Here is a 25,078-nt window from a genome sequence, read left to right as displayed (position 1 = left end):
AATATGCAGTGATAGATGGAAGGAAGTGCTAGAATTTTGAGGTAACGTAGGTACTGATGGCCTGACCTGATCATCATCCACAGCAAGGCAGCAGCAGAGCGGGCTCTGCATTATGCATGAAACTTCTGGCACTGAGAGAAGACTCAGTACCTATGCCCAGTCTTGTCCCTTTTGAAGTCAGTAGCATGAGCCTAAAGAACAGGAGATGGAGAAGGTTGATGTCTTTCTCGGCTGAAATATGTGTGGAATTTTGTATGAAGATGTGAGATGGGGTCATTTCTCTCCCCCCTGGGATATTCTGCATGTAAAAGTGTCTGCTGCTTACTTAGAAATAAATGTATAATTACATGATTGGCTGATAAAATCAAAGTGATATTCCTCGCAGCCTTCTTCATGCCTTCCCTGTGTTTTCCTAGCATTAACATTCTAACTTTGTCACCTCTGATCAGGGGATGATAAATCCTCCCTTTTGTAAGGAGCAGAAACATTTTTCCTCAGTACATAGAATAATGGCCTCTTCTGTAGTGTATTCATATTCCTGTCTATACCTGTCATTTCTCCATATCCTTGCTTGTTGTATACCCCCTAACTCTTAGTGCTTTTAGCAAAGGCCTTGCAAATAAGGCTATGAATGGCTTTGGAAACCAGCAGAGGTTTGCTGAGGCATTGAAGAGGCTGGCATATGGAATGTGCAAATCCAGTAACACTGCCCTCCATGGCTGCTGGGCAACCTCATCCACTTTCTAGTAGATAAGGGCCAGTGCTAAAACATCCATCACAATGACAGCCTTGTTGTTACTATAACAAGTGGAGGACCAAGTTTTTCTAAAAGCACTCTGCAGAATAGCATAGAAATGGACCAGAGAAGCCAACACTGCTTGTCTTTGGCCCCCCCAAAAAAAGATTGAGCAGCTTTGCCACTCCTGAGCATCTGAAGCATATGAATCAGGTGCATGAGCTTGTTTATGCAGCATTTCCATTTCAGTATTGTTACTCTGATGCAGATGGTATTGGGAGTAGCTGCTTCAGCATTTTTCAGAAAGCAAATCCTTTTTTGCTGCTGAAGCTTGCGCAACCCTAAATCAGGTGCTTGTGTTTTGCTCTGTCATATGCTATTTAGGTCTACTGCATTCCTCCTGCATGAAGCTGAAACAAAATGATTTTCCTCCCTGCAGTTAGTAGCTGGCTGCAGTTGGATGCATTGAAATGACTTTTGGGGAGAGTCACCAAGGGAGAAAAAATGACTCCCCAGGAGATGATAAAAGGAATGTGATTTATATTTGTTTGTAAGCCTTACATAAGAGAAGGAATAAACACAGTGAGAGATCTATTGATCTGTTTTATCTTTTGGGTGCTTTTTCTTGTTTTCAGTGTATCACAACCTTAATATCTGCAGCCAGGGACAAGCTCTTGCCCGTGGCTTTCATTGACAGCCATGGTCAGCCTTGTGGATATCCACAAGGTTTTCTTTTGATGCATCCCAGAATCTTCCTACTTGTTCCTGCAGTATGTCAAAGGAGCTCAGCAGTTTGTTGACCTCTCAAAACTTCAAGACTCTTTTGAAGAGTCCCCAGTTGTCCCCGAGTGCAGGCTCAGCCTCCAAAAAAAATACCAAAAACCCAAAAAAACCATCAACAAAGGTCCTCAAAAGGTCCTGCTGAAGTGGCTGATGATAGCTCAAGGGAGCTGTTACCCCTGAGCATGTTCAGCAATGGTAGCTGAGATAGGATCAATGACCTAAATGTGCCAGGCAAATTAAAGGTGTAAAGCCTGATCCTGTGCCTGTACAGCAATAAACAGAAGCCTTGTGGTTTCTGATGCACAGAGACATCTGCCCAGGTGCTTCTAAAGCAACCCTGTCTGCACACAAAAATTTGCCAGCCTTTGGAAAGGGGCAAACACTGCCTTCTTTAAAAAAGTGCCCAGTCATGCTTTTATTTTTATTCCAATTTCCTTCCTTTCTTGCTGCTGAGTTTCTACAGGAAAAGCCTTTTCTTTGCTAGTCTGTAATTAGTGTTAGAGATGCCTTTGCCAGCCCTCTGTGGGCAGGATTGGTTGAGGTGCTCTGCAGCAGTCAGTGTCAGTACAATGAGAGACTTGAGCCTGGAGTAAAACAAACCAAATGTACAAAAGGAAAAGCAACTTCCAACTGCATTGCTGCCAGGGCTCTTGTACCTGATCCTCTGATGCAGCAAGAGTACAGCTGGGCAGGCTCATTTCTCTTACAGACAATATTCCTGTTTTGTTGTGTTTTTTTTTTATAATAGGAACAGGACACGACTTACCTAATGTGGAAAGACTTAAAGGGTCTCCCTTTGTTGGGATACATTACTCAAGGCTATTCAGAGCCAGCCAAGACAAATCAGCTTTCTGGCAATATACCCCAAATCCAGAAACAGGGTGTCCTGAACAGGTAACGATTGAGAGGGAGAGCAGGCATCATCAGAAGGTGGAGACAGAGTTTCTTCATTAAGGAATTGTCTAGGAGCTGAGAGAAGACTTTTAGTGAATTTATCAAATGCTTTTGGATATGAAAACTTCCCTGTCTAAAGAGGACCACTAACTGTCCAAGTTTTTATCATCTGGCAGGAGTGGTGAATTTGACCATGAGTTGAATGCTTCTTGAAAACAATGGTGTCAATGTTTTTTTGGCATTACATTTCTTTTGAAGGACAAGATATAAAAAAAACCCAAAACAACCCAAACAGATGCCTTTGCACTGTCATGTGACACAGCTGCAAACTGAGGTTAAACAAATAGGAAGCTGAATATCTAGGACTGGATTCTGGGTGTTCTTGCAATGAAGCTGAGCATGAGCAGGGATGAGTGGGTTGGAATTAGAACTGTAACTTAGTGGAGACTTGGCTGGTTTACTAGGTCAAATTCTACATGAAAGAGGAAGGTGAAAATAAATGTGAGAGAAGTGAAAAAAGAGTATTGCAAGAAGAGATGCAGAGGTACATGAAGCCAGAGGAAATCAAATGTGGAGGGACAGACATAAAAAAGATGAAGTGGAGACAAACTATAAAACTCTGTATGAAATACTCGGTATCCACAAGGTGTACACATCCACATACAAGGTAAAACCTGCCAGGTTTTGAAAATTTGTTTGTCTCTTTACTGAGTCACTTCTAGAAAAAAGGAGAAATGCTTGTTTAAATTACAAAAGAAGCTGCAGGAGGATGATGGTAGTTTTCTACATTACTTGAACTCCCTGAGCTCCATCCCATCCGTAATTTAATAGCATTGCTTTCTCCATCACATGCCCTGACTGCTGACTGTGCCTACCAGCTCTGGCAGCCCAGGTGGTGACCCCATGGAACCCCATGTGTGCTTTGTGCATCTGATCCAGGGCCCTTGAGGTCAGCAGGAGCAATTTTGCAGACTTACTGAAGTCTCGGGGGGTTCAGATCTGTACCTAAATACACAAACTGCCACCAACTGCCTCAGGGAACAAGAATTTTGCTATTGCTGGGTAAACTTAAAGCATGAAAGAACCCGATTTGGAGGCTGGAGTACAGATTATTGCCAGCATTTACTAGTTTAAAACTCAATCTAAATATAAAAGATAGCAGTCCTGTTTGCTCTATCCCTGAAGACCATCTTTGTAGCATTTCTATTGCACTGTTGCATCCTGATTCCAACACAAGGTATGCTTGTTCTGAAACAAAATCAAGAACAGCAGCAGTTTTAGTCTGCCTTAAAGTGACAATGTACATGTGTGAGGGTCATGAGCAAAGCAAGAGCTTTTACTAAACACTGGAGGCAAGGTATGAAAGATATAAAGGAAAGATATTGCTGCAATTCTTGGTTTAGTCTACAGTTATTTTCTTAGCAGGCTTTTTGCTTTGTTGCTTGCAGTTTTGGCACTCATCTGTGCCAAAACTTTGCCTCTGGTTGGTGCTGCTCTGTACTTCCAAGTGAGAGGGAGAGGTGTGTAGGGCTAAAGGATGGCAGCATGTGCTATTGTAGCACCCTTAGGGATGAGCCACCTGCTAAGCAGTCTTTTCATCATTTGTGCAAATATCTAGTAGAGTGTGTAACATTTGAAACAATTATTTGACTGGACAGCCCCCCTCATTTTTGATGTTTTCAGGACACTTGCCCATTCCTCTTTCTAGCACTTGATCTCAGCCCTATTGGATTTCTCTAAGGGAAGCACAACCCTTGTATCTGCATGGCTGATGGCAAAACTGCATTCAGGGGAGTGTGGATCAGATTAAAGCCACAAAGGGACTGCACAGGGAGATTACTCCAGAAAGTCACTTGGGGTCTAAATAGTAATCCTAATAACCACTGCAAACAGTAAATATTTTTCTCAGCACTGCTATCGCTCTGCCAGATGGGGTAATGTCACAAATAGGCAGTTTAAGAGATTTTTTTTTTATAATAGAAACTGTGTGTAGTAGGGAATATAATCTGAAGGTGGTTACTAGTCTAAAAGGTGTCTCTGGTCCTGTAAAACGGATCTGTGGAGGCAGTGATCTTGTGTCTGTCATATGCATCCGGGTCTGCACTCTGAATTGACCCTGGTAGGTTTTTTGTTTACTCAACACCGATCTCTGTCTCTTTTTTCAACAAATAGCAGAGCAGATTGCATGGTGTCCATTGTTTCCTGTTACAGGGAATTATGTATGAGTGTTCACTCAGATACTGATCCTGTAGGAAAGACTTTTCAGGGACTTTTCCCACATGTGATTATCCATCAGCTTCTTTCAGTTCTTTGCAGAGTCCATTAAATGGATTTTTGACTTGTACCCCTTGGTTATTTTGATTTTTAAATTATAACAGGAGCCTTTTTACCCATTCACTCTTTAAGGAAATGGAAAGGGTGAGTAAGTCCTAAGAAAACTGAAAACTCAGGCCGTCCCCATGTCACTTAATATGAAGCATCTAAATGCTTAGGATGAGGAGTGCAGCAGTGCTTTAAAGAGCTCTCAGACACTGTAAGACTTCAGTCTTCTCAGTAAGTGCTTCCCTTGTATTTCTTGTGAAATCACATTTCTTTGCTGATTCTCTGAGTAACAGGCAACAGGAAATGAAAAGGGGTTTGGAAAGAGCCATCTTGCTCTTTGCAGTTTTGTGTTCCTAATATTTTCCCATCCATGGATTATTAATACTGATACTGTAAACTCTGAGGAGAGGATGATTTTTCTGTACCTTACATGGACAGATCACAAGGGTGGTTCCATCCTTCCTAATAGGAATGGATTTTTCTATTTAGGGATGCCAAACTCAAGTGTTACAAAAATATTAAAGATTACAAAAAGAATAAATACAAGGTTCTTGTTATTTAAAACACATATTCTTCTGTGCTACCTCTTCCCTGTTCTTAATAGCAGTGAAAATTCCTCCCAAAGTACTCTGGGACCTAAAGCTTAAAAAAAAAAAAAAAAGCCATATCTAAACTGTGCAGTAATTCATGTAAAATTATGGGAGTTTGTGACAACTGCTCTGTCCAAAGAAAAAGTTTTGAAGTTAAAGATTAGGGAGGAAAGAAAGAGAAGATCTGTGCAGGACTGGGATTTTTTGATTCAAGATTTCTTTCTTCCACTCTTGGACCATCTTGTCTCCTCTCTTGTCACTGCTGGTGATACTTTGAACTCAGTAACAGTCGGTTTGCCACCTGAGTGGCCCACCCCATAAGTGCAATTAGCCAAGGCAGAGGGCAAATAGAGCTTCTGGCAGCCTTTGCAAGATCTCCCTTATGTTTTGAGCTCCTATGAGCCTGCTGTGGGTTGAAATACTACAGCCACCCAGTGGATTAGAGAACCTCTCAATAATATACAGGCTGAAATGTTTCTCTAAAGGCAGGAGAAGCTGGAGTTAAATGCAGTAGCAGCTCTGTGACAGCTTCTGTGAATGTCAGGACTTTACAGTGTTTATCTTTGCTGGAGGCAGAATGTTAGCAGGTTGTAAAATCAGCTTGGAAGACAAGTCTGGATTCCCTGTGTTGTGTAGTTCCCTCCTGCTTTTAAATACATATTATATGTAAAAATATAGATTTTTTTTTTCCCCTCCTGTCTTTGCTCTAGTCCCTTAACTAGTGTTTAACATTCAGTGCTGGAGAAAGCAGTTTTACCATGAGATATATTAGGATGTTAAATGACTGTCCCTTAAGTACTGGTATCCAAGCTTCAAAGATAGCACCTTTTTTCTTTTCTTTTAAAATCAATAATGGCTCACCTGACACCTCAAGAGGACCAGTAATGCTAACAAAGAGTTAATCACAGAAATCAGCCCAAACCAAAGAACACTGTCACTGGTACATCCCAAGCATAATGGATTTCTTTTTTGGGTAAAAATATAGAATACAGCTAACAGCATCAATCTCGTGAGCTGATCCCTTCAAAGCTGCCTGAGGGTTATGAAGCACCTATTCCCATTGAAATAAAAGCCAGCTGGTTTTCCTGGTGTCTCAGGGAATTTCACTTACATAAGAAACATTACAAAATAACAGCCCCTAAGCAATTTCAGATCCCAGGTTTCCCCACTGGCAAAAGAAGGAATTTATATAATTTTGATGGACAGTGAATATGCAGCAAAATGTGCCGCTGAATTTAGTACAACTCTGATGACAGAGGAGAGTTCAGAAATACTGAAATCTGCCTCAGCTGCTCACATATTTACACCTATGTACAAAAAGCTTAAGTATTGGAGTTTGGAGATTCTTAAGGATTTGGTTACTTCAATTGCAAAGGAAAATAGTTCTTTTGTTTGTGTGTTTTAACATTTTTTAAAGTTGTTTCAAATAGCCCAGCATTCTAAGAAGTGAAAGGAAAAGGAGAAGAGCAAAGAGCAACAACTAAGTACCTAGAGATTAGTTGTTTTGACATTTTTAAGTGTGTTTACTATTTTCTACAAAAGCTGTTTCCTGAAGGCCTTCTGCAGCAGAAAAGAAATGCATGAAGGAGAAGGATGCTCTGAGGAGCAAGATCTTCACTTTTGTTAATGCTTAGCCCATGTAGATATAGTAATCAAAGAAAACAAAATTCTTGCATGGGTGGCCCTTCTTATTTGGATACAAATACTACTATTGTTAATAATTTATTGCCTAATACATTTAGTACCTAAATTTCTCAGTTGAGGCTGGGCTCTCTTGCTGCTTACCTGTGCATATGGCTTCTGAATGAGAACCTCTATAGCAAAGAGGAGGTCAGGCCAAGCACTGCTGGAAATCTGCTTCCTAGGGTAGGATGGAGGCAAGGAGGACTTCTACAGCTTGTGGGGAGTCACACAGGAAACCTGGACCTGATTCCTGATCCTTCATATTTTTGAAGCAGAGCTGTAGCTGCTTAGTTGTACTTATTCTCTCCATGTATTAAAGGAGGATATTTGAAAGGCTGAGGCTGCTGAGGTTGTATTCTTCTGTTCTGCTTTTGGCTTCTCAACTGCGGCCAAGAATGATTCTTTTAATGACTCTTGTTTTGTCCTGTTCAGTCAGAGCATGGTGAGATCTAGCAACTCATTCCACATTGAAAGATGAAAGGAAAAAGATGTACTTAATAATACAAATCTTGCTTGATTGCTGTGGTTAGTCTCCCGCCTGGGTTTTATGGGTTTCTGCAGCTAGCTTTAATCTCCTGATTTACTCTGGGAACAAAGAAGGAAAGGAGAGAAGTTAAATCATGGCAGGAAGAAGCTGAAATTTTTTTGGCAGAACTGAGGGATGTAAGAGATGTGCAGTAAAGTGAAGCCCAGAAAGAAGCCACCAGAGAGGTTCCGTGGGTTTCAGGAGATCCAGGAAAAGAACTTCTTACCCTGGGACCTTTACAGTCAGGAATGTCCAAGACTTCCAGTAGTCTGGGCAACTAAGGGGGGATTAGTAAGAAACTTCAGGGAACATCGAGGATCCAGAGAAGACTGACCAAAAGGGGTCAGTATTTGTTAAGTTGAAACACCAACTTGACAAATACAAACAGAAGGGGATTTACGGGTGGAATTCGTGGTGAGATGCAGCATGGCACAGGCACTGCCTTAGAGAGGAGCCGATCCCTCCTCTTAGACTGAACCTGCATCTGTCTCTAATATTTCTGTTTCAAATACTTCCTAAAGTAAAGGCTTCCAGCACAGCAGCTTGGACAACAGATGTGAGCTGAAGAGACTGTACAAAGCAGTGGTCACTGATCTGAAACCAGATCAAAGAACAGCACAACCAGAATAGCCTGGCATTGATGAGGAGCACAGAAGATGCAGAGCTAAGTATAACCATCTGAAAAAAAAAAAAAAAAAGGTCTAACAGGAACCAGAAGGTTTAGCGTCTGGAATACTTTCCCAAATATTATGGAGCTCATTGATTGGGGGAATTTAGTATTGATTTAGCTTTTATTCTTCAGTGCAGCCTTTTCTCGTAAGCAGCCATTGGGAAACTTTCCCAACTTCTCTTGCCAGGAAGTTGGCAGGGTGTGAGTGCCAGGGAGTTGTACAGCCAGGGGCTCCTTCTCAGCTTCAGCCTACCTGTGACTTCAGGGTCTTCCTTTGCTGGCAGATTATCTGTCTGTATCACAGCACACCCAGGCAATGCAGCCCTGCTTGGATCTGTGCTTTGAGGAGGACTTTCTCTGGAATAAGAGAGGTGATGCTCTCTAAGATTAGCATTCGTCAGCAATATCATAAACTCTGTGTAGTACTCAGCAGTCTGCCTCTCTCTAGCATTGCTGCAAGTGACTGAACTCTGCCATGGCCAGAGCTGTTATGCAAGATTAAAATTTACTTTTAAATAGGAAACTATAATTTGAGTTCCTTAACTCATATGTTATCTCTTCAGCTTTGGCTGTTGCTGATTCAGTGGCCTTTCAGATACTTTATCACCATTATAGTATTATGTGCAAATACTGCTGAAATTTCCTGTGATTTGAGGACAGTAGATTTGCATCTGTAGTTGATGAGAATGTCTTAATTAGAAATGTCACTTCTAAGTTTGCCACATTAGGAAATGGAAACATGGAAATCTTTGCGTACAACTAAAAGCTTCAATATGGGAATAAAATGTTTGCTTAGAAGTTGTACCTTTACACAGATGTATTTGCTGTGAGATTGTGTGAGTATATATTTTCACTTAATCTTGACAAAAAGTAAGTAATGATTTCTAGATAAGCTGCTGTATTGTCTTTGGGATTCTGCTTGCTCTGCATGCTAGCAAAATGGTTTAATTCTCCATTTGAGATATTTAAAGAGAGTTATTTTAAGACAAAGCTGAGGCAGAGATTTCCTGTGCTGTGAACTAATAACCGTAGAAGTTCCAGTAAGAAACCCTTTTATTCTTCTGGCTACCATGTGTTCTTAAAGCTTCAAAACCCCATTCAGTTGGAGTCCTGGATCCAGTGTGGGACTGAAGCAGATCTCTGTTATTCTGCACTGTTCTTAATTATGGTGTTTCTTTCATCTTTCCATTCCTAGGTCTGCTTTTGTCAAAACATCAAAAACTGTACTTAACTTTCAGCACATAGACAATCAAACTCAAATAAATGAGCTGCTGCCCATAGGTTTTGTGCATAGGTATATGTCTTGCTTAGCAAAGTCTGTGTTTAGATCCAGAAAAAAGAAAGAGTAATTTTTTTTTTTTACTGGGCAGCAGTCTTGGAGCCTTGGTTTAGCTGCAACTACTATGGAGAGCACATAGTCAAAGTAAGAGAGGAAATTTAGTGACCCCCCCAATAAATACAGTAATTGTCCAGAATAATGTTGGAGAGGAAGATTTAGGTTTCACTTGGGGTGGAATTCTAAGCTGACAATTTATGGCTGGTGGATATTCACAGTTTCCAGAGCTGTGCAGAATTGCCTCTGTGTGAGGGCAACCATCTAATCATGAATAAACAGACATGGCAAAGAGGAAAATTTTCTAGTGGAGTGAGGAACCCTGTGCTAAGTACTTCAGCTGTACTTCAGCTGTTGTCGTCTTTATTTATTGCCTTACCTGCCTTCCTTAAATAAACACAGTAAATGTATATATAATGTAGAGTTTAGGCAGGTAAATGCAGAAGACTGTCAAGCAATTTGGTCTCCAGGTCCTTGATCCCAGGGTTTATTGAGGTAGTATAACTTCCAAATCTTTATGCACAAAGTTGGCACTGTTGATTTAAAAAATTAATATTTAATGAGAAGCACACAACAAGGTCAACAAATCTGTGGTAAGGAATTAAGTAGACTTTTCCTGTCTAGCACTCAAACACTAAGTAAATAAAAATTTAAGTGAAAACATTTTTAGCAAACGCATACAGATTGTATTTAAAAATGTATGGGGCTCAGTACTGTCTGACTTAATTCTGATTCATCCATTGACCTTGTTATATAAAACTCAATGCCCTTTTTAGAGGAAGAGTTGCAAGTTGTGCTTCTGCATATTTATTTAGAAAGTTCAATCTTCTGGGTGTTCATACCCTAATTCCAGTGCTAAGTGCAATCACAACATTGATTTTTCTCACTAAACATAACCTACTTTACCCTGGGATGGAATTTTTTTTTGTTAATGGGCTTTATATAATGGCATATGTGAAAACCACTCAACTTAATGCCCATACTGTAGTTAATTAACAAAATGGCATTGTAGCCGTGGTCTTTCATCCTCTGGCAATGTGTTTTAGCACTAACCTTGGCCATACAAAATGTCTGTCCTAATTAACAGGAGCCCAGGTATTGACTGTGTCAAGCTACGTGGTACAAAGAGCAATTTCCAGCTGCTGACAGAGTTGTAATTCTTTTGAAAATCCAAACATGAGAAACCTCACTTTGACTGATGTTGGGCCATTTCAGAGCCCATCTCAAGGAACAGCTGAACAAAGTAGCTAAATAATCAGGTTTTACTTCTCTCCTGCTGCTAAATAGCAGTATCCTAAAGTACATCCAAACATCTCCTAAAATCCATACTGCCCAAACCATACTGATGTATTGATACAGAGTTCAAGATTGGTGGTAGTGGTTCATTAATGCAATATTTATGCATTGTTCATGTATTCAAAATAGAATATGCTGGAGAACCTAACAGGGCTTAAACCTTTAAGGAATCTTCAGTGGCAGATTTGATTTTCCTTTGCTTTTTCTGTTTTCATTTCTGAATAATTCAACTGCAGGCATTAGAGATGCATCAGGTTTGTGCAAGTGTTACCAGAGCACGACAGGAATCTGTGAAGCTCCCTGATGTTTCGTGTTACAAATGAGAGAATTAAGCACTTACACCTTTATACTGAGGAAAAGAAATGTTTTCTCTTTTTATGCCTTAAATTATCTTTTGTCTGACAGCTGAAAAACTGCACTGACACAACAAGTACTCTCAACCATTCATAATTATCCTTCTCAGAGGCATGTACGTCAAACTCTCTTCCTGTTCCCCACTTACTCCTGGTCTTGTGTGAGTCCAGTGGGCTGGTGGAATTTTGTCCTTCAGTGTCTTTCGAAGAGAAAGGTTGTATAAGTATCTGTATTTCTCATTCCTGATGTTCTGTAATAGGATGGAAGATCATCAGTTAAATTTTCTGCACCCAGATAGCATCTTTGCTGGGAGTTCTTTATACAAATGGTCCTATTCTACCAAGTGTTCTGTTTAATTAACCCTCACTGCAGTTACTGCTGATAGCATCACCAAATTAATACAGATACATTGAGATTTCTCTGCCTGAGCTGCATTTGGAAGATCACAATCCTGCCTGCCTCTCTTGTAAACTTGTTACAATTGCTGTTTCCAACAGGGCAAAAGTGAAGAAAGGTGTGAACATTCTCAGTGCAAAGACAAGTGACCCCCATCAGTGGAATGTGAACCAAGAGGTGGGGAATGGTGGAAAGCATTCGACTACAGCAGTTATTTGTCAGAGGATAGCACCAAGTTCAAGGAACAGGTATGAAACCTCATATTCTTGGCACATTAAACTAATTTAAATCCACGATAACATTCATTGGTTGAAAGACTTAGGGCTCATATTACCACTACCCATAGCCATTAAACCTGTAGCCTGGAAATCTGGAGACACTTATGTTAACTATGGTACCATCTGCTGATCTATAACAGGGCATCTCAGTTTCCAGGTAATAAAATTCATCAGTTTAAATTTTAAAAATGAATAGAATAGACCTAATGTGGGGGGAGGAGGTTGCAGGATTGTCGTTTTGGCATGAATATGAATATCCTTAATTTTAAGTTTTTATTAAAAAAATTTTAATAAATTTTTGGCGTGATAGTTTTGACCTTGTTTCTGTGAACATATCACAGTCTCTGTGGTTGTTTCATCAAGCAAGCAATGAATTCTTCCACAGTGAGTCACTGTAACTTTCAAGCATCTGTACAGGATACTTCAAACCTTGCAGTGGAAATTATTTTATTCTTGCTGGATATAATCTTAACAAATTCTCCCACCACTGCTGTACATTGGTCCATGCAGAGCATTTTCATTGTACAGATCTGAGTGATGCCTCCCTAGCTCTGTGCTTATTATTAGCCTCAAACCTGGCCTCATGGAGCAGTATCATCAAATCTTTGGTGGATGCTGGGTGGGTTATTGCTTTCCCATGCAGTCAGATTCTACTATCTTCAGGCACAGAAAACCTGAGCAGGTGTTAACACTTGTATTCTGCCTTTTGTATTCTGTGCTCAGTCAGAGTGCCTAGAAAATATTAAACTTCTGTAAAAGGTGGAAATTTTTCTTGTCACAAGCAGCTCACTGATTTAATGTATTTACACTTGATATCCTTGCAATTTGTGAGATTTTCAGTGGAGAGTTTGGGGGGGGAGGAGGAGCACAGCTAAAGGTAAAGCAAAAAAAATTATAATCTATCTGTATATATATGATTCAAGTTTACCAGAAGTAAAAAGTAAAACAGTTTGAAAGAGAACATGTGGCTTTAGAACTACATGGAACTGAGCATATTTGCAACTGTGGAACTGGAACAGTCAGGTTATCAAGCCCCAAATTGAGTCTTCCCAATCCAATTTGCGTAAACTCTAATTAGCCCATAAAAATATTTTTAACACTAATTATGCAAATAAAAATCTGTGTCTTAATTAATGACGTCTCTTTTATTTGTGGAGATAAACAGTCACTGTCTTCTGAAAGCGGGACAAACGTAGGTTTGAATGAAATGTTTGTGTACAAGGAAGAGCTGAATAGGGAACCCTGGGTGTGTGTTTACTGAGATCCTAGTGGGCAAACATGCCATATAGTGGGCATTGCAGCTACTGAGCCTCTAAGCATCACTTGGAGTCCTCTGCACAGAGCACAAGTATTCTATTAAGCTAATTTAATTTGGTTGAGAATTGCAAGTCCCTAATGGGATCTTTCTGTGCTGCTAGCAGGTTTTTTTCAGGCTAGTTTAGCTGTGCAGTTCAGCTGGGTGATATGAGGTTTGGTAGCAGAGTCAGTGTAGATGTGAGGTCCTGTTCTGGAGCTCCAGAATTAACCCGGGTTCATCTCACAGAAAACTCATCCTGCTCACAAAGATGTTGGTAACGTAAGCAGAGAGGTGTTTTCAACTGTCTTGCAAGAGAACTTCTGAAAAACAAGTAAATGGAAGTTTGTTGTTCTTGAAACCTTTATGAGCACTCCCACAGCTTGTCAGGAAATCCTGGTATGTTATTTTATTTTGCATGACCAGCTATTTCTAGCATAGCTCAGAGAACCAGCTAGCAGGAAAGGAGAAAAAAGCCTCTTCTACAGTCGTGCCTTATTCCTACTCCTCAACAGGAGTAATCTGACACTCTCCTTGTACTGTCATATGTCCCCAGTTGGTTGTGAAATAAGTCAGATATTACTAAATTCATGATGGATTTTCAGTACGTTGGAGCTCTGCCTCCTACTATTTTGTGGTAGACAGATAAACTGCACCCAGGCTTCGTCCTGGTCATAATGGGGACACCAAGGTGTTGAGTTGTTAAGCACATGAACAGGAAACTCTGGCCTTGCTCTGGGAGCTCTCATTCAGTCTGTAATCTCCCTGATGCACCATGGAGAACCACTGCACTCTTTCCCCTTAATATCCCTGGAAACAAGTGCTCAGATTCTATAAACTAGTAATTTTTTTTTGCTTTGCTTTTCTTGCATGTTTCTGCTGTCATTAGAGTATAGGTCTAGTTACTTTGTAAGCACTTTGAAACAAGCAGTTTATATGTGGGTACAAAAACACTTAGCAGCTAATTCACCTTTCACATTATATGAATGATAAAAAAGCAGGAGACATATATTCAATAGCTCACATTGCTAATCTTTTAGCATTACATTCAGAGAATTTAAGTACATCACACCTTTTTACTTTTTTAAGTAACTTTTGTTCTCTTTGAATTTCTGCTTCTAAAGCCAAGAGCTGTAGCTTCCTGATTTATTCAGAGAGATTTTACCACTATAACTGTAACTGAAAGCAGCTTGAAATTAGCCTTGTTTGTGTGCTTCATAATGCAATTTGGGCTGAGATTTGAGTAGCTATTGATGAGGATAACAACAGTGTTGATAAGTAAAAACAAGTCTTTGACTACTGCTTGGTCACTTGTTTTCCCTTATTGTTTCTGAAGGAAAGCTGCTGGATTTGAAATGTCTCCTCAAGCACAGGGGAAGAAAGATTTTTTATTATTATAACAACCGTTTCCATATCTTATTCTTGTCTCTGATTCCAGCCTAAGGCTTGTGTGGTTGATTTATAATGTACCACATCCACCCTGAGAACAGCTTCAGTGAAAAGAGCTCATGTTTGCTGGGTACTTTCTTCTGGATTGCCACCACAGGGTATAAGAACTGTCCCAACACAGATCAAGGGTTATTTTTAACCTGAGGAATTTTCAACAGCTTATTTTTTTATTTTATTTTTTTTAAAATTCATTTTATAGCATACCCCACCAGCTGTAGGGATCAGAAAGATGGATTAAGGGTAGGAGCAAAGAGGGTTAGGGGAAGTTCTTAAGCCAAAGCCAGAGCATCATCTAACTGCGGTGTCAAGAACTAAGCAGCAGTGACTGGGACTAATCTGGACCTTGCTCCTTCAAAGTGGGTGGAACAAGCCACTTTCATTCCATTCTTGGGCTGATGTTTCTGCCTGTGGATGTTGTATTTTGTTTGTGGAGGGATGGAGTCACCCAGTGCTTTTGATTTCTGTCAGCTGGGTAGAGTGTGGAAGAAGAGACATTAAAAAAAACTGACATAATGGAAAACTGCTGTGATGTAGCACTTTATCCTCTTGGCCTTGAACCTTTTGAGAGGCCCATGGGCTTACAGCTCTCCAGCCATCTGTCTGATAAAGAGGCAGACTGGAGAAGAGTGCTTCCAGATGTTATGTTTATGTTGCAGTCTGAGTCACAATCACTTATTCCCCCTCACCACATGCACACACATTTTTGGGGGCTATGGTTTGGTTCTTTTTTTAACACTCTCCAAGTATCATTGCATTCACATGGAAACAGCTAATGATGTTACCAGGTTGTATTTCACATCATCAGGGCATGGAGGAAAGCAACAAAGCCTTAAAATTCTGCACAGGTCACTCCTCTTTCTGGCAGCACCATATGCTGCTGAGAGTTGGCCAGGGTGTGAATTCTGTTGGGAATAAAGTAGATACAAGCAGTATGTCTCAAACTTGAAAAACTTTTAGCCATGCAGTGGGTGTGCCTCCCTATACCTGAAGACAAGCAGTCTGTGCCCCAGCTGTGGATACAGAGTATTTGCACACTGGGTGGATGCAATTAATTTCTTTAGAATGTGGGTCATCTTCCCCTGGCACAGTTTTGGGTCAGAGTGGTTTGCAGAGCTCAGCAGAGTGGCAGTGTTGCCTGCTGACCTCAAAACCTTGCAGTCTGAGCAGGGGACATGGTTTTCACAAGGGCCTGGAATTTTGTTGCTCATGGGTCAGGATTTTTTCATTACAGTAGTTTATTCTGATGACTGATAACTGAGACAGGATCTGAGCTGAGATTGCACATTCCATGACTCATCTAGAAGCTCCAGAAGCAGGTCTTCAGGTCACATCTGTGTCTGCAGAAATGATTTGTACAAACTGTAGAGATACTCTGGGAGGAAGACAGCAGCAGTGGATTTAATTTGTCATTAAACCCCAAAACAAAACCAACTTCCATTCATATGTGAACAAGCACTCTGGCCTCCAGAGGATTCAATCTCAAGCATCGTGCATATTTTGGTGTGAATCAGGTGCAGTCTTTTAGACTGCTGGCAAATTGCCAGTGCAATTCTCAGAGCTCCCAAGGTGGGTGATTCTTGTGATGTGCATCTGTCTGCTTAAAATGACACATGGGAATGCATGTATGTGACTGTCAATAACAGTATCAGGAATAGAGCTAAGCTTTTATCTACTTTCAAGATCCTTTCCCTCCACCCTTTCTCATCTAATTACCTAAATAATTTATCTCTGCCTGTTCTCTTTGCATTTTAAGGTTTCTCTTTATGTTAGGCTGCCAGCTTCAGGTCAAATTAAGGCACAGATGTCTCCAGCACAGGGAGTAGGTGCCAAAGATTCCCTTGACATCTGCACATATGGTGGAGGATCAGCCAGCTGTGCCCTGTAACAATATCTTTTCTAGGGCACAGAAGACTGGGGTTAAAAGGTTGCTTCCCTAAGGAGCCTTTCATATGGCTCCTCTTTTGTTGCTTTGAATGTCAGGAGTGTTTATCAAAGCCCTGAGCTGGGCAGGGAGGAAGGATGAAGGACGGCTTTGGCATCTCTTGCAGGAGGAGGCTGCCAGCAGGAAGGAGGTGGATGCTCTGTTGCTGTTGTCTCTCTCTCTCGGCCACAGCGTCTGAGCAAGTGTCTGCACAAACTGTCTGGAGAGGGAATCTTTGTTTCTTACCCCTGACTCACACTGGGTACTTGTGGGAGCAGGACAACTTGTTGAACATGATGAATCCTGAGTGGTTTTGACTTAATGGCCAACCCTCACTTGCATGGAGGAAAAGCAAATTCTGTGGGAATCCTCATGGACAAGGACTCTCACTGAGTCTGAAGGGCCCTTTCTTTTCAGTACTTTCAGTAATACAAGTTCAGAAGGATCAAATTTGAGATAACTATAGCAATTGTCATGGCAACAACAGATGTCAGTCTGTTTTCATGTAGCACCTACCACTGTGAGACCCTAATCTGTAGCTGAAGTGTTGGATTTACCACAATCCAAATAAATAACAACACTATTATCCGTCAATTGTTTCAATAGAAATTTATGTTTAATTTGTCATCAGCTTAAATACTTGCTTCCTAATGGATAAAGCAAACAACAGAGTCTGCACAAGTGTTGTGGAAGATACTAAATCAAAAGGATAGTCTCTGTCTTATCAGGTATATTGCAACATTCTCATTATTTTTGAAATACAAAGGAAAATCTTATAATCTGAAGTCTTCTTAAACTGCTGTTAGGCACTACTGAAATGAACTTCCATGTTGGATTTCAACAGAGCTGGTGTTAGATTCAGTCCCAGCCATTCAAAAAATATTGGATTAGTCTTTTATATAAAACAACATAGTGTTAGCAAAGGACTAAGATATTCCTATGAGTTTTCAAGAAACTAAATTATTAATAGAGATGAAACAACAAAATACATGAAATCTGACAAAGTATTCCTTTCTCAGACAGTGTCTAGAAAACATATGGTCTATTTTTCAGCCTTTGACTTATGTCTGAGCATGTGTTTCGCAGATCTCCAGGAATACGCCCTAGGAAAGGCTGTCTGTCCCACTTGCATCTTCTGCTGAAAGCTGCTGTGTTCTTGCCTCTTGCACCCAGCAATCCTTTCTGCTTTTCATTTTAATAAACTGCAATTCATAGCCAGGTTATCTGTGAAAATGTCCTGATGCAACCCGTTCAGGGACTGATATTTCTGTTAATTTTTTCTCTTTGCACTTTAAATAATGAATTATAATTTGGGGGAGGTCACATCTTATTTATCTGTGAAGGTTGGCATGTTGGGTGTTTTAGCAGCCATTGGAATGCAGCCTTCCTTGTGATTTGGAGACAGTGGGAGATAAGAGACCAAAGATGCAGAATTGGGGGTTGGGGGGAGGAGGAATTTGTGCATGTGTTTTTTTCTCACACTGTCTTTGAAGCAGAAACATCTGCAGAAAGCCATAAAGAGCTGAGTTCAGCAATACCATATCATGCTGCCAAGCAGCTCTGCTTTCCTCTGTAACTTTCACAGCATAGGAAATAAATCAATCAGGCAACAAAGAATGAATAAAATTTAGGAAAAAAATGCCAAAAGCCAAAACTTTATAGAAGAAAGTGAGTAAGATCTTTGTTAGTATTCAGCAGAACAAATTGAAACATGTTTCTTACACATGTAAGTCCTCTCTACTATTGCTGCTTGAGGAATTTCCTAATAATAAATCTCTGAACTCAGGATGCTTAAAGCTGGTCTGGAGAGACCTCTGGAAAATAGGCTACAATTTCATAAAAGAGAATTAGATTATTTTAAACATTTTTCCAATCTCATGCCTCTGTCACATCAGTAGAAAGGAATCAACTGACAGTGGTAAAGTATCAGTGCTTATCTGAGACTTTTACATTCCCTTAGACAAAACACAATGTGATCTGTTTAACTCTGCACTGCTTTACTGAGATTTACTTTGCCATTCAAAGTTACTCTAGTTTGACAGGTTACTGCTTGGGTAAAATACAGATAAATAGATCTTCTCTGTTTCTTTCTTTTGTTGTATAATAACAGTGACTGCTCTATGAGACAAGGAAAATTATTATGTAGGTGCTAAGTTTTTGTAAAATCCTCTGAGTCAGCAGTTCCCATGATCTGCTGGTTTTCTTACCAACCTTTCTTAACTTGTAAGATTTACAGCAGTGTGCTGCTGGTGCTGTGGGCTCCTACCCCCTTCCAGTCACTGCTCCCAGCTCTCTCTTGGGTTCAGATTATTAAATTCTATTCCTAGTTGACCTGTGCATGGAATTAAAGAAGTGGTTACTTGTATACCTGCAGTGAGGGGTAGTTAAACACTACTGCTGCTGCCTTCTTTGTTCAGAAACCGCATGGTCTGTACCTCTCACTAGCCCTACATAAGAAAAAGGCAGAACTTGGGTGGTTTTTACACACTGATTTTTTTTTCTTCTTCTCATTTTCTAATTCAAAAGGAGTTTAAATGCATTTCATTAGCCATCCATCTTCTGTCCTCCAGTTGGAGGTGGCTGTAATGAAAAAATAATTTTATAAGCACATTAAAATTATCACTTACATGGTTGATACAGGGTTTATAGAGGAAGGTGAGTGTTCATAAACTTGGCAGACTTAACTGTTGTCTCATTAGCAACCGTCCCTTAAGTGTAAATCAGTGCAGGAATTGTCTTGCTGTGTAAAGTGCTTGTACATATCACCTGGTTGGAGGGTTGAAGGGTTGGAGGTGAATAGAAAGTGTTTGGAGGATACTGTACATTTTCTGGCAATTAAACAAGGCAGACCTGAGATGCTGTTTCGAAAGGCAGTAGATACATGTGAGTTCTCAAAAAATTTTTATGATGACCCATCAAATCCTGGCTAAATAAGATCCCTGAGTTTTGGAGAGGAGAGGAAGAGGGATTGGATCGGCAGTGATCATCCAGTCCAACTTCCAGATAATCTCTTGCCCACTCAAGGCTGTGAACTGCAGCTCACACACTCCCCTTCCATGTGTATACCTGCACACGTGATGGTAATTATCACAAAAGGAGTTTTAAGTAGCACTCCATTGATTTTTGGTTTCAATGCTGCAAATTAATGGACTGAGCATGCACTCTCTGTAATCACACTGGTAGAAATTCAATAATGACTCGGCCAGAGTACTTGAGTGACCTCAGCCACTGAATTCATTCCTATTTCAATCATTTTTAATGAAATTGGCATAGTCAGCAGTGCCATTGAAGGGCTTGAAAGCAAGGTGCCCTGTCAACCAAAGCATTGCTGGTAGACCAACTAACAGGAATTTCAGTGCTTATAGCTGCTCTCTATTAAATAGCTTACAACAGCTTCTCTGTGGCAGTGTTGGAGACTTCCTCCCTTTGTGATGTTAATGACTGCTCAGCCCTGCATGAGAATTTTTTCTTACAGTTAAGAATATTTTTTCTTTTTAATCTCATTTTTTTTGTATTTTCTTATATTTCCTCATGTTTATGTTTAATTTCCTGTATTTCTTATTTTATCATCTGTGTCATATTTTTTTTGGCTTCTAAAGAGTTAAATGCTGCATGCCATTTTACTCACAAGACAATTGAATCAGATAATTTCCTGTTTCCTGAGCAGTGTCAAAGAGTGTACAGAAGGATCTTTTGTTCCAATGAAGATGGTAGATGATTTGAAGAATCCTTTCTGTGGAAACTTTTTATGTGAAAGTTTTACAGTATGTACCCTACAAGATGTAGAAATACTGCTATTTAAACAGCAATACATATAATTAGTCAATAATTTTTGGGATCTAATACTCTCTTTAGCATGTGTGTTAGAACTATCCCTGAAGACAGATTCACAGAAGTGTCTGAAGCCTTTAGTGTTATAGTTGCTGCCAGTTTTTCATCTTAAGCAGGGAAAGAGCTGGGATTTTGCTAGGCACTGAGTGCTGAGGCTCTTGCACCTGAAATTCAAGAGCTACCAGGTCCTGATAGCAGTCACCAACTCGTTTCTGTAGGACCCCAGCCTGATCTGTGCTTCATTAGTGGATGATTCCCTCTTCCTAGCAATGCAGCTTCCTCATTTCACACATCCAAAGCTGAACTCTGCTCCTTGTAGACATTTTTTGTTTCAGCTGTCTTGCTGGGTAAGAGTTGGTTTGCTCCTAGTGTCTAATAACCAAAACTCTCATGTGTGGAGACACCTACGTGAGAGAGAGTGAGCAGGAGTGATTGTGTGGGATCAAGGACAAGAAACAGACAGCTCTGAAACACTCATTATGGATCTCGTGGGAAATGTGCTTGCAGTTTACCCATTATTGTCTTCTCACTCTGCAAAACATTCAGTAAACACCAAGAGTGCAGAGCTTGGGTCTTCATATCCCAAAGCTTTTCCCCAGTTCAGAGCCTGAGATGCTCTGCAGATTAGCACTGAACCATGCACTGAGTCACCAGACCCTGCGTACTTCATCTCATCCATAAGGATTTGAAGAAAAAAAAGAAAAAAAATCAGAGGTGCTAATTAGCTGCGTCAGCAAGTGGTTAGGCTTGGCAGGAGTGGAGGGAGGAGAGCACTCTGTAATTTTAAGGTGGATTGAAGCAAAGAGGTGCTTGTCCCAAACAAAACTCTCCTGAGGCTTTTAAAGTTTCCTTTCTCTAATTAAAATCAAGTATAGATTATGTGAGCATTTCATCTTATGCCTTCCATGTGTCTGGATTACTTTTTCTCAAATCTTCAAACTCCTGACTCTGACAGCCAAAACCTCTCAGTTATTGTCATGCTCTGAGTAGCTTAAAAACAATAACTCACTGTGAGGAAAAAGATAATTTAAGTGAATGGAAGTGATTATTAGATGCAGGAAAAATATGCTAAAAGTCATTCGCTCTTTGCTGAGTAGAGGTAATTTAACTTTTAAAAGAATATATTGAAATTACTGCTCTGGGAAGGGAATCCAAAACTGTTAAGGTTGGGGTTTTTTTCTAAGGGATGTCACATGTTCCTTGGGGCTAATACTATAATGTCCTTTGTTTGTACTGAAAACAGAATAGTGCTAAATAAAGAATAGAGATCTAAGTTATGAGAGAGAGAGATACTTTAAATATTGTTTAATTTACTGTGTACTGTTTATGGTGTTAGCTTCTTTCTTTGCATTCCTACCACTAGCCTATGGAAACAGTTTCCATATTGTCATCAGTTAGTGCCAGGATTTAGGTATTCATACAAAGGAATGTACATATCCAAACCCAAATCTGTTTTTCCTGAAAAGTAAATAAACTATGATGATACCTGAAAACCTAGGTTTGCAAATCTGGAGCCTGCAGATTTTCTAGAGTTTCCTAAAAAACATTGTGAAGTTAACCTTCAATGTTTCTGTAGGACTGGTGTCTCTCTGCTCTCTTCTGAAAATCCATTTCCACATTCATCTGTACTCTCAGACTTACTGGTGTGGGGAGGAATCACAGCCCTGACTTCTCCCTCTTCTAAGATATATACTGGAGATAATGGACATTATTTCTCTGCTTGACATTGCAGGTTAAAAAATACCAAATGCACTCAACTCCCTCTGCCCTGTAGTTCCAGTCACTTTCTGGGGAGGACATTGATTTGATTAATTACCCCTTTGCAGCAGAACTGTGCTGGTGACTTCTGCATTGGCCAATGGCTGATAAATGGGAACTCTGTTACCAGCAGAGCATTGGTCTGTGCCAGTCTCAGGGTCCACACTGTCAGAAGAGGGAAACAGTTAATATCTTGGATCTGTGACATTTAATTTAAAGTCAGTGAACTTTCTTGCATTGTGGGATTGCATCCAAACATTGCTTCATGCTTAGTGTTTCAACCACTCCTGTCTGAGTCATAGTACCTGCCCCTGTACAACGATGACCAAGGTTTAGGCTTATTGCCTAAAAATGCACTTCACAAGAAAAAATCTCCAGTGCTGCAGAGCTGGCTGATTTTCTGGTGACCTGCCTGGAAGGACTCCTTTACTCCAGTACTCACTTGCACTTTGAAAATCAAAATCCAGCCAGGTGGAGCCTGGGGTATTGCTTGGTACAAAGCAAATGTTAAAAAACCCCACAAAGTTTCCATTCCTTCTTGGTAATAGGGAAGTACTCTTTTCAAAAGTACCATTTGACATTTAGAAGATTAACAGGTACTGAGATCCTGTGTGACTTGGGCTCCTAAGTATCTGAATCACTTTTGGAAACCTGAGTTGGCCATCTGTTTCACTTAGCTCTGCAGTGCCAAGTGAATCAATGCATAAATACTTTGATGACTACAGTTTGTTGCTTCTAAATTAAAAAAAAAGAAAGAAGAAAAAATCAGTTATTTCAACAATTTGACACCTATTGGAATTTTCAGAAGCTCTGGAGCCTCCAATTCCCACTGCCTGGGAGAAAGCAGATGTTTTTGCAAGCAATTGGAGTTTGAAAGGAACTTGTGCTTTTGAAAACCCTAGAGTTATCCATCACTTCTGAAAGTGGAACTAAGTTACTTCCAGAAATTTCACCTGCCATCCCAACCAGACATCCAACAACAGAACCTGAAAAAAAGAGTGTATTTCTTGGAGTAGAAAAACAAGATGTGAAATGGCAGCATATGATGCAGATTTGTCTGTAGATTCTGAGAACATTCATGGGGGGTGTAGGAGAGGCTGAAACATGGTTATTTGGGGCAGTGGAGAAGCTGTTTTTGTCATGTTCAAATTGAACATGGGCAGCAAAGGCAGATCTGGCTGCAGTCCAGCACAGAGAGAGTACACAGCTTCTGAGCAGTGCTCTGGCATGGGAGGGATAGCAAGAATAATTTGGAAAGAACTTGTCATTAAGAAACAGCTCTTAAGAAGACAGAAGACATGAGACTGAGGAGTAGAGGACATAAAAGAAGAGGTGGTTTATAAGTTTAGTTTAGGACTAGTGGTCGCAGCATCCATGAGATGTGAGAGTCAGGGAGCAGAGCAGGGGGAATATGAAGAAATAATATTCCTTTAGAATGGAGAAAGTAAGAGAAGAGCCACAGGGATCTGCTCTGGAGCTGCCATGTGGATTTTCAGGGGGAAGCAGGGCTGTGCTGGACACTCTGGGAGCAGGGAATCAGGGAATCCCTCTGTGCTGAGAGCCCTGGCTGCTGTCCACACTGAGGCAGGAGAGGGAAGAGCAAGCAGGGAGACAGCTGAAAATAACGTTGTTAAAGGGAAATCAATAGCTGTGTTTGTTCTTGTTCATTTCTAGAGTAAGCAGGTGACAATCCTCATTCCCAGCTTTCATTCTCTGCAATTATAAACTCTTCCTTTAAAATCAATAAGGATGTTCATAGCAACTTTTTAGTGCACCTCCTCTATTTTGCATGGAGTACAACAGTTGCTCACTGCCACACTGTGAAACTGGGCCAAATAAATAGCAGAGTAGGAGTCCATCCACCACTGCTTTAATTGTGGGCTTTGCAGGAGATGAGCAGGCTGGAGGCACAGCAAACAGTGCAGGCTGGACAGCCATCTCCAGGTCATTTAATGTCAGGGGAGGCTTAAAAGGAGAACTTTCAGTGCCCTGGCCCCATTTTCATGATGTTGCAGTATCCGATTTTATTTAGGACAGTCTCTGTAACTTGACAGGATTATGTCACATTCCTTCCTTTTCAGTTTTACAGTAAATCTGATGCTGCTGAAAAGTGGCTGTTTTGACTGCTTTGGAAACTGTAGAAAGTTTGTAGATCCAAGACATAAGGAGTAGTAGCATCTTCTTACTGCTTCTCCCCTTGCTTTTCCTTGACAATAAAATCTACAAGTCCATATAATTTTGAGTGCTGCATTTTTTCCTTGGGCAAGTCACTTCATTTTTCTGTTCCCTAGCTTCCATATCATAAAATAAGCTAATACTTTACTCCCAAGAGCTGTGCATAAAATATTCTGTCTGACAGCACTAAGAGAAAGGTATTAGGATTGCGACTGTTGATTTAATGTTTTTGTTTAAGCAACATTGTTCTTACAGCCTTATGCATCATATGAGCAGACCCTCTGAAGGCAGCAGGACTGTTTACACAATGAAAGTAGTTTGCTGGAAAATGGCCAGAAAATATGGGTGAGCCTATAACTCATAGAATATTCCCTAAGGCATTTAGCAGCAGGAATTATGGTTCAGAACTGTGTTAGGAGGGTAGATAGATACATAAATAATTGTCATCAGGATTTAAGTCGCTCAGGAGGCATAGGCTGCTTTGCATGTAAACAAAATGTAGGACTTAAGGGAGTCTGTCTCTGCTAAATCTGCTCACACATAAATCCTCTTTTTTAGGCTTTTTATTTTCTAATCATTGTGATTCAAATTCAACTACAGTCCACAGGATTTGCACATTTTACCATCATTAAGGAAGTCAATAGGAGCCGTGCATCCCACTCACTGGAGCTGCCCTTCAATCATTAACTCCCTCCCACCTCTTAAATCTGAGGTCAGGCACAGCAACAGAACTTGAGACAGCTTTGGAGAGCCTGGGAATGTGCACGTGAGGGATGATTAATTCATCTG

The 25,078-nt window shown here is 40.4% G+C and overlaps 1 protein-coding gene across 2 annotated transcripts in view; it reads left to right on the top strand.

Moving 5' to 3' along the window:
* Positions 1 to 25,078, top strand: part of TMEM132C (transmembrane protein 132C) — a 180,917-nt gene that overhangs the window by 93,195 nt on the left and 62,644 nt on the right. The window contains exon 3 of one of the 2 annotated variants that reach the window (XM_071763112.1): positions 11,685 to 11,831. The exons of the other annotated variant lie outside the window; for it this stretch is intronic. Coding sequence (XP_071619213.1) covers positions 11,685 to 11,831 — 147 coding nt within the window. The remainder of the gene's footprint in view (positions 1 to 11,684; positions 11,832 to 25,078) is intronic. 2 annotated transcript variants of the gene reach the window in all.

Source organism: Heliangelus exortis, chromosome 19 (genome assembly GCF_036169615.1).
Source record: "Heliangelus exortis chromosome 19, bHelExo1.hap1, whole genome shotgun sequence".
NCBI lineage: Eukaryota > Metazoa > Chordata > Aves > Apodiformes > Trochilidae > Heliangelus > Heliangelus exortis.
Note: the sequence above shows the minus strand (reverse complement) of the source record. Positions and strands in the feature narration are given on the sequence as shown.